The sequence below is a fragment of the Nanorana parkeri genome, unplaced genomic scaffold (genome assembly GCF_000935625.1).
Source record: "Nanorana parkeri isolate BGI_ZX_2015 unplaced genomic scaffold, ASM93562v1 scaffold15, whole genome shotgun sequence".
Lineage (NCBI taxonomy): Eukaryota > Metazoa > Chordata > Amphibia > Anura > Dicroglossidae > Nanorana > Nanorana parkeri.
In genome coordinates, this window is record NW_017306283.1 from 3,671,728 (window position 1) to 3,682,595 (window position 10,868).

The 10,868-nt window shown below is 41.3% G+C and overlaps 1 protein-coding gene across 1 annotated transcript; it reads left to right on the forward strand.

The window, feature by feature from the left end:
• Nucleotides 1–3,384: 3,384 nt before the first annotated feature.
• On the forward strand, nucleotides 3,385–8,645 carry LOC108788555 (olfactory receptor 5F1-like). Its single transcript, XM_018558349.1, has 4 exons — nucleotides 3,385–3,612; nucleotides 4,972–5,580; nucleotides 6,314–6,325; nucleotides 7,686–8,645. Exons 1-4 carry the CDS (start codon nucleotides 3,385–3,387, stop codon nucleotides 8,643–8,645), a joined length of 1,809 nt encoding a protein of 602 aa, XP_018413851.1.
• Nucleotides 8,646–10,868: the final 2,223 nt, after the last annotated feature.

Sequence of the window (10,868 nt, forward strand, 5' to 3'; positions counted from 1 at the left end):
AGACATAAAGTAGAGCACATTGTGTTGTGGTGTTTTTGTGCTGGCACATGATATTTCTCTGATGTTTTTGTGGCTTGTATTTATAAAATGCTGTGCTTCTAGAACAGTGCACCAATATTTTGAAGAGTTATACCCAAGGGCCTAGTCTATACAATGTCTTCTTAACTAATTAGAAAAACAGCATATTCCCTGAAGAAATTATAGCATAGAATATAATGCCTCTATATATGTTAGACGTTAAACCCATTAACAAAAAGTATATTTGGATGATAACAAGGTTCTGCTTACTATGATTATGTTTTTGTTTAACCACAATAACAACACAATAAGAATATATTATCAGACAGTTTGAAATAAATTGTACATGCTTTGAGAGCACAATTTTATCTGAATCCTATATGTCAGACTTTGGTAGATTTAGGAACATTCTCCTGGATTTGGTCCAGTTTAGACAATATTTATTTTAAATCCATAAAATATTTTTCTAGTGAATATTAAGTAACTGACCACAAATTTGCAGACTGAAGAATGGGTCTACAGTGTATGGTTCCTAATTCACTAATTTGGAAAATAGTTTTTATTTTGCTCTGAGTTTTTATTTTGCACTGACATAAGCCTGTTTAAAATAGGGCCTGGCAAGTTGGAGTTGGTAAGCTCAAATGAGAAAAATCCCTTTGAATGGGAGTGATAGTCGAATTTTATATATAACAAGAACCTGGAGGATGAATAAGAAAGTAACAGCTGAAAGTGTGCAAATGCCATCATTTGCGTCTTCATATGACCATGATTGTTAAACAGGAAAATCCAGTACATTTTGCTATCATTAAACCCAATCTCTGAGAAAAAAAAACCTTTATATCTGATTGAAGATTTAGGGCATTTAGGGTGATTGTCCTCCAAAATATACACAATACAAAGATTTATTTATTTATTTTACAAAAGCCAAAATTAGTTTTCTAGTTTTATCAATTATATTGCAAAGAACATTACAGGAAAAATGGGAGTGTAACATATAAAAGCAAATCCTTTCTGACCTTTCTAGAGATCATAGTCCTAATCATAAGTCACAAAAATGTTTTAGATGCAGAATACTTGCCACAGTTTTTTTGTAACAAAAATGTACAAGAATAAGGTATTCATATAAATGTGATTATAAAGAAAATAAAATTGAGATGGCAAAAATTAGATTTTGCTGTCTTTTCCGCCCCCTTCTAGGGGCATGAATACAGGTGTATGGTAATAACCCGTACACCTTAAAGTGGAACCTCAGGAATTTGAAAAGTTAACCCTTGCAGTGTTGCTACCCTCATACTGCAAGGGTTAACTGCTTGTTTTTGAGTATAAAGAAGATATATTTGCCTGAACTTTCTAGACCTGGCTTTTAGACTATTTCCCACAGCCTCTTCTTCCCTAGGCTCCGGAAGTCTAAGGATCTGTGATGTCATCACATCTAATACAGTGTGTTAGATGTAAAGACGCCAAGGGACAAACCACAGCTGTAGTGGAGGGGGAGAGAGGTGATCTCCTCCACTATTGAAACAATCTCTTGGTCTGATCATGCTCCAATAACGCTCAGTGTCGAGGTCCATCTCAACCCCAGCTCTACTTTTGCTTGGAGACTCAATACCTTCCTCCTATCCCATCCGGAAGTCTCCCAACAGATTTTAGATGCATAAAAAGATTTTTCGCTCCTAAATGATCTTCCCGACACTGACCGTTACACACTATGGAATACTCATAAAGCATATATTAGAGTGGTTATGATCAAACTAAGTTCCTAGTAAAAAAAACAACGCTCTTCCCAAATCGCACAACTGCTGCTTTCAATTTTTCAATTTCCTTAAAATGCATTGAAGCGGACTCCTATGCCCTTGACAACAAAAGCAGGTTCTTTTCTAGCTAAGAGGCTCAAAGCCTGATCGCAGTCTCTCTCACCTCACTGATCCGGTCACAGGGACCAAAACCACCCACCCTCAATAGATGACTGATATCTTTAAACAATACTACCAATCTCTGTATAACCTCAGGGATGACCCCACTACTCATCAACCCACTGCCACACATATTAACACATTCCTTAGCTCTATCAACATCATCTTACGACGGAGCAAGTGTCCAATCTATCCGCTCCCGTTACCACTCATGAAATCATCCTAGCCATTGATTCTCTACCCTTCAGTCTCCCCTGGAAAAGCATCTCATCCCATGCTGATGGGAACAAGGGCCTCTTCCCCACAACCCTGACCCGGTGGTTGTGGGAGTCTGCTGGCAGGGGGGCTTATTCGCATCAGTGTACCTCCTTGTAAATTGTCATTCAATGATAGAGTCATTGTCATTTGAGGACAGTGGCCTGTCATTGAATGACAACAAGTGGGCGCAGCCAGCCATGCCGCCATGGCTGACTCTGCCCATTTGTTTACATTTGGTCGGCATCTGTCAAACTGTAATTCTGCGTCGGGAGTTCGGCGGTTGTGGTCGGCAGGCGTCGGGTTTTATTTTCATTTTGACGAATCAGCATCATCGTGGACATCACTGGACGACGTGATTGACCCTAAAATACCTCTTTGGATTTTTTTTATTGTTTTGGCGTTTTTCCAAAGCAGTTAAAAACTGTTGCTGGGGTTTTTTTTTTTCTTTCATTTAAAGGATTTTTTCTAACAGTCTGGGCTCTTTATTTACATTTTGATTTAACCCTTTAATGAATGGAGTAGGGGTACAAGTACCCCTACTCATTCACAAGGGGAGTCAATAAAAAAGGGTACCCTGATACAAATAAGCCCCCCTGCTAGCAGACTCCCACAACCACCAGGTCAGGGTTGTGAGGAAGAGGCCCTTGTCCCCATCGGCATGGAGACAAGGTGCTTTTCCAAAGGGGACCCCTGGAAAAGCACCCACCCAATGTCGAGGGCATGTAACCTGGCATGGCACAGCAGGGGGGGGCGCTCATTTGTTCCCCCTATTTCTTGCCCTGCCAGTGCTCAGATTAAGGGTCTGGTTGGGGGTTTTAGAGGGGAACCCATGTTTATTTCCAATTTTTTTGGGAGTGAGTTCCCCCTTAAAATTCCTACCAGACTTAAAGGGCTGGGGGGACTTTTGGGGGAACCCCACACTTTTTTATTCTTTTGTTTCCTTTTTTTCTTATTCTGCTCGCTACCTCCTGAGTATAAGGACAAACAGCAGCAAGTGAACGGCCGAAAATTTTTGGCACTTCGGCTCATTCGAACACGATGAGCATGTTCGGCTGAACCGAAGAGAGCGGATGTACGGCTAAAACAAGGCGTACACTTTTCAAGATGCTTATATAGTCTTATACCGAAAAAAGGTAAAGATCCGCTTCAAGCGGGCTCCTACCGCCCCATATCTCTCCTTAACTTAGACGCCAAAATGCTCTCCAAAATACTGGCTAATAGACTGGCGGCCGTGCTACCAAAGCTTATCTCTCCAGACCAAGTAGGTTTTGTCGCAGGCAGATCTGCGGTCACTAATGTTCGAAAGATTATTTTGGCCTTGGAGGGCCATCGCCTCTCTAAGCCTCCCTCGCATCCATTGGCTCTCTTAACGCTGGATGCGGAGAAGGCTTTTGACAATGTTAATTGGCGATGGCTCTCCATGGTGATGCAACGCATGGGTTTTGCTGGAGTTTTTTTGCAATTCATTTCCATGATGTATGCTTCTCCTAGGGCTTGCATTTTTACTTCGGCCGCAATATCTCAGCCATTCTTTCTAATAAAGGTACGAGACAAGGCTGCCCCTTATCCCCCCTGCTGTTCAATCTAGCCTTAGAACCCATATCTAGGTCACTTGCTGCATCCCCGATTTCCGCACCGGCCCCCATGACTTAAAACTAGCTTTATTTGCAGACGACATAGTCCTTCTACTCTCAGACCCCTCCACCCAGGTGCCCAAGGTGCTGGCCCATATTGACCACTTTGGATCTTTCTCGGGACTAAAGATAAATTTCCACAAAAGTGAACTCCTCTTGACTTTCCCCCACTCTCTTAGACACGTCCACTTGGCCCCCACACTTCTCGGTTAAAATACAACAATGCACAGTAACATATTTGGGTATCCATATTTCCAATAAAGGCACGGACCTCTACCACTTAAATTACCACCCGCTAATTACTAAGATCACGCAGGAACTTCACTCCTGGCGTGAGATCCCCCTTTCGGTACTGGGTAGGTGTCATTTGATCAGGATGATCAGCTTCGCACGGCTTTTGTACCCGATGCAAACCATTCCTGTCCTTCTTAAACATAAAGATATCCGCACCATGCACACTGCCTTTTCCAATTTTATTTGGAGGGGAAAACGGCCCCGTATAGCCCTACGGAGACTCCAACTCCCCTCGACATCACTGGGTGCAAATATACCAGATATCAGGTTGTATAACTTGGCAAGCCTGTTCAGACACATCAGAGATTGGATCCATGATACTTCATTCTTCACTAATTCCGATCTAGAAAAAAGCCTGGTTTATCCCTGGTCCCTGTCGGGCATTTTGCACATGCCAATCAGATCCCTACCTCCGGTCATAAAAATAACATTCTTCTTCGTGATACTATTGTTACCTGGAGAGAGACCCGGAAGCTGTTTAAGATTCCCGGGGTGGTCTCCCCCTTATGCCAATTACATCTTCACCGACCTTCCCTAAGGGCAGAGAGTCCCTAGTTTTTAAGGATTGGCGCACCAAGGGTATTGCCCACATCCAAGACATATTAGATGCCCAAGGTTGCTGCAAACAGTTCCTTGAACTACAAACTGAATATCACATATCTCCCAATCATTTCCTACAATATGCCCAAATCTCTTGGTTCATCAAAACAAACCTTCCTTTACCCAGGGCAATACTTACCCCTCCTCTGCAGAGCCTCATATCCTCTCCCTCCCAAAAAATGCCGCTCTCTCACATTGTTAAAACCCTACAAACTTGCTCGCCCCTCCTACACTCCCGACCCTGCTCTCCACAGATAGCTAAATGGGCTACCCTTCTTCAGGTCTCGCAAGAAGATGTGGATCAGTTGCTGCTCCAGGGATGGCTGAACCTTAGGAGAGCCATTGCCAGCGAGTCTTGGAGGGAAACCCAGTTCAAACTAATCCACAGAGCATACTACGCCTTTAATATTCACTATAAGAACCCTCCCCCAGACTGGCTGACGTCTTGTCCCAAATGCCAAGTTGCCTCACCGGATTTGGACCACCTCATCTGGCTATGCTCCCTCATTCACGCTTTTTGGAGCACAGTCCTCGCCTACATGCAATCTATTTCTGGCACTCACAGGCCCCTACACCCGGCATTATGCCTATTTCACATGACCACCCCGACCGCCACCGCCGCGCCTCGAGATCCTTCTAGGTGGGAACACTTAATGATGCTTGCGGCAAAAAAAGCGATCCTGACAAACTGGCTGACGCCGGCTCCTCCCTCACTGAAATTAACGAAAGACCTCTTACATAAACTGATGTCTCTGGACCTACTAGACGCACAACTCAATCAACCCCTCACTGCGGGCTTTTTCACCACCTGGTCCTCCTTCATAATAGCCGAACTCTCCTTAACCCGACTGAAAGAGATTATGGCAATGTTTCAATACACTAACTGGTACCTCACCTCTAAGCTGGATGGCTCTTTGGGTGCATTGGATGTCCTTTAAAGTCCTTTAATGTTCCACCACCTGACACTTTATATATGTCCTACGCTATTCAGTTATGCATTTTGTGGTCCATGCTCAAGTTTGTGTACATACCCAGGTGCCCCATTTGTTCGTCTTTTACCCATTGTATGTACTGCACGTGATCATTATTGTCCTACTTCATTTCTCCTGTGCCCCCACCCCCCCAGAATTCTGTGGATTGATTGAGGCGCTGTTATGTGACGGAGTGTACCTTCCTGTACGCTATCACTCCGAAGCTAATGTTTTTCTTTTTTCCTTCATAACTTAATTGTTTTATGTGTATGTATGGAAAATTTTCGATAATAAAAAGGACATGCTTAAAAAAAAAAAAACAAGGCGTACTCGACTCAAGTGAATAGCCGAACGGGGTTCGGCTCACTTCACTTCGGCTTAGTTATTCACTAGGCTGCCTTCGCAGCTGAGTGAATAACCCCCTTAGACTTTTTATTTGCCAGAAATGCTGGTAAAATTCTTAAGATCTTGGTAAAATGCAGTAGTCGAAGGAGATAAAATAATGGTGCTTTTTGATGTTTCTAAGGGTGCAATGGGCTTTAAATGGCTCCTGAGGGTTTTGGAAGTTCCTTTCAACTAGGCCTGTCCTTGTATCAATAATAACCTCTTTATAATCTTATTTTAGATTTTATCCACGGTAAGAAAAAAAAACAGACAATGAAAAAAGTAGCATAAAAAATGAAAAACAGTACACATTCACACATTCAAAAAAAAGATACACAAACACACAGAACGTTAAATGTAAAAATGAAACTACTCTAAATAGAATAAAAAAACAAACCCACACACTCTAAATAACAAAAAATTTTGGGAGGAGGACAAGCCTATTGTCACTGCTGATAAACTATGCTGTCGCTGGTCAATGTTAGACCACCATTTCTGAGGAATGAAGCTCTAATTTAAGTAGAAAAAACTGCCTATGCCTTTTGTCTCCATATTTATCATTGTTGTTGCTTCTGCCAATTTAGGCAGCAGTATTGTTGTTGCTTCTGCCTATGGCCAATTTATGCTTTTACTGAGTCTGTCACTTAAAACTGTGCTGGTTTCATAGCTCCATGCACAGCTTTATACCATCTCCTAAATCTTTAATTCAAATGATTTTTGTATTTTCCACATCTTTCTCAAAGGCCCCCTCTGAAAAGGCCCCTCATTCCACTGCACTTTATTTTCATTGCAAAAGGCCCCCTACAGCAGTGATTGGCTTCTCCCAGGGGGTCACAAGCGTTCATCAAACTTTAGCTCCAATTGACTTCAATGAAATTTAACTTGATATTTGCCTTTCAGCTATATTTTTTATCAACTCAGGGAGAATCAACTTTCAGCCACTGCACTCTCCACTACCAATGACATGCAACTTTATACATAATATAGGATACTTACACTATCAATCTGAAACACAAAAAATAGCAATTCAATGTGTCACCAGTAATGCCAAGTAATGAACACAAAATATATGTCATGAAACTAAATGGCTGTTTCTTTCATAGTTGTCTACATATTATATGGAAAATATTATTAACTAAAGCAATGATATCATCATAAAACGTTACTATTCACTAGGGTAAAGCAGTTCCCTAGTGGAGAGCTGACAGTCTTATAAAAGTCCCAGCTGTACTGCAATGTAGTACTTCTCATGCTGCACAGAAATACATGGAACAGTATAGCAGGTAAGAATCCAAAGATCTAGTAAACTGATCAATATGGTATGCTACATGACAATAAATGTAACATGTTTTACTTACTAGATATGATTAATGTTATAAATTTCACTGACCTGGAAACGTGATATTGGAAAGATATTTGTGAATGATATGTGAAGCCTACAACAAACTGCCATACAAATCCCTGTCCATTTTTTTGCCCATTTCTTTCTTGGATAGGTGTGGACACAACAGTAATAGCGTGTTTTCCTGTGCAATGTGCCAGAAGAACAAGAAGAAAAAGGCATTGATTATTTTTGTATCTCAACAGAGTTAATGTATTGCTTTTCCTTTCAGGAGGTACTACGCAGATACATGGCAAACAAAACAACAAGGCCTAATGAATTCACATTGCTAGGACTGACTGATAATCCTAAGAGTCAGGTTATCCTATTTGTGTTCTTCTTGATAGTTTATATTCTCACAATTCTAGGAAATTCTCTGTTGGTCATCACAATTACATTGTCTACATCTCTTCATACTCCAATGTACTTCTTCCTGCGAAATCTTTCAGTTGTAGATATTTCCTTCTCCACGTCCACAGTCCCAAAGCTGTTGTCAGACTTTTTATCAGACATAAAAAAAATTTCCTTCTTTGGCTGTGTGGCCCAACTCTACTCTTTTATATCCTTTGGGGGAGTTGAATGCATTCTACTTGTTGCTATGGCAGGCGACCGCTATGTGGCTATATGCATGCCCCTACTTTATTCTAAAGTAATGAGCTGGAAGATATGTACAATCATGACTACAACATGTTGGATACTTGCTCTATTAAATTCTCTTGCCCATACTGTCTTCACATTCCGGCTACCGTTCTGCAAATCTAGAGTTCTAAACCACTTCTTTTGTGATATCCCACCACTCCTGGCCTTGTCCTGTGCTGATACAACCATTAATGAAATTGTGGTGTATACTGCTGGAGGGTCTGTAATCATGGGGTCCTGTTTGTTAACGCTTACATCATATATTTTTATTGTTAGAGCAATTTTAAAAATCCGGACAGCTTCAGGAAGACTGAAAGCATTTTCAACTTGTGCCTCTCATTTGGCAGTAGTGACACTTTATTTCGGAACAATTGTCTTCACATACATACGTCCTACATCTACCTATTCTCTTGACCAAGACAGGGTTGTTCCAGTTCTGTATGGTATTATTACTCCTATGCTAAACCCAATCATATATAGCTTTAGAAATAAAGATGTGCATAGAGCAATAACAAAAGTCATTTTAAGACGTCACCAATCAACTGCACAATAAAGAATAAAAAACGTACAATTATTAAACATAGAAATAGTATAGGTGAAGAAATGACAATGCTTAAAATGAATATGATGCTCTGATATAATGTTTATATTTCACATTAAAGCTAAACTTCGGGCACAACAACTTTTATTCAAATATATTCCTCAATAGCCAGAGAGGATTTAAATCCCCCTTGTGTGCACCAAATACCTTTCAAGATTCCAGTAAGAATACACAAGACTCTTAAATTTAGACAACATTTAGGGGTCTATTCACAAAGCTGCCGAAGGATCTAGCCGTAGCTTCGGCTGATCCTTCGGTTAGCTTCGGCCCCAGGACCCCTTCGGTTCAGTAGAACCGAAGGGGTGCTGTACGGGCTATTCACTATAGCCCGTACAGCTCCCGAACGTGGCCGAGCGGCTCAGTCGAGACGACCGCATATGCCTCGGCTCAGCTGAGCCGTGCTGAAACTCGAAGCTGGCCGGCCGACAGCCTGCTTCTGACAGCTGGTTGGAGCCAGCCGTGATCTTACGGCTGGCTCCGGCCACTTGCAGAGAGATCAGCGTCCCTGGTTACCTGCTAACCAGGGACACTGATCTCCAAACAGCAAATTTTACCCGCCCTCAGGTCCATCAGCAGAGGGCGGGTACAATGCTAGTTTACTATTGGCTATAGCAAATTGAAATAGCCAATAGGAATCTAGCAATGCATTCCAATGGGCAAAACATTTTTTTTTTTCTATTCTGACACGGCTCCGTGTCAGAATAAAGAAAAAAAAAGAAAAAGCAGTGTTTCTCTCCTGGGCGGCCGGGGGCAGGAGGCTCCCAGAGCGCCCGGGAGAGTTTTTTATTTTTGACGGCAGCAGAACCGCAAGACAATAGAAAACTGTTGGGCGGAGCTAGCTGTCATTGCTAGCTCCGCTCAATCGTTTTCTATTTACTTTTTTAACTATTTTTCTGTTCTGCTCGGTCCCTTTGAGGGACCAAGCAGAACAGCCGAGCCGAATGCCGCTCAGCGGCATTCGGCTATTCACTCACTGCTGTTTGGCATCTATAAGAATAGGCCGAACAGCAGTGAGTAGCCTGCCGAAGGTTCGGCTCGGCCGATCCAGATGAGTCGAACTCCTTCTGCACTTCGGGTCAGCCGAACATGCTGAGCATGTTCGGCCGACCCGAATAGACCCCTTAGTTTCTCATCCTGGAGTTCAGCTTTAGGCCCCATTCACACTTAAGCATGAGCATAGCTACGCAATTTAGAGGCTTTTATATGCATTTATACAAACGTTTTTCACATATTTGTATGTGAAAATTGTAGTGCAGAAGCAGTATCATGCATTTTTGGCCCCATAGACTTTTAAATGGAAGTGTCTGAAAAAAAGTGTGCAAACTCATGTTTTAATGCATATTTCTGCCCCAAAGAAGCTTCTGTACTTTTTCAAGCTTCACATGACAGGTGACCAAAGCAACAGACCCATTGAGAACAATGTGATTCTTTTCTTGATCATTGTTGCACTTCAGAAATCATGCAACAAAAATCTCAAGTGTGAATGGTGCCCCTAAGTATACAAATTCTTGAGGCAAACAATAACATATTAAGAAGAGGTGTATTTTATAGAACTTTTTATGTAAAGAGGCGATATTACATCTAAATATTTTATTATTTATTATGCAAATTATGCATTAGCTGTCAAGGGAAGAAAGTTAAAAGTGCAGTAACCCATGGAAGCCAAGAACACTATACATTACTGTGGCCAGAGAAGTACAAGAAGAGTTGCCTGGTTGTCATGGGTATTACAGTTTTCTATTTTATTAAGTAATCCCATAAGGGTCAGGGTTTTATTCATGCCATTTCAATAAAAAGCTTCACTGAGATAAATATTTAATCTGTTATTGATGACTTTCTTCTTAAAGTGCAGGTATCTTGGCTGCCTTTAGTTTGATTATTTTCTCAGTCAATGTCCCAGTAAAGCCAAAATTCAACATCTGCATACCCTTTAAAGGCCAGTTTAATGTATTTCAGACAGAGTCCGTATGAAAGGCAGATAGAAACTATCATTTTCAGAAGTGGAAAACACACTATATATTTCGAATAGCACAGGTGTATTTTACCATTTTGATGCAAGGAATACTATGATAAAATACTACGATTGCTATTTTTTTTACAAAATTGGCTAAAAGATAAAAAGAAAAACATGCTTTGATGAAAAAACATAGATCCGTTTTGCTGGACCTGATCTTG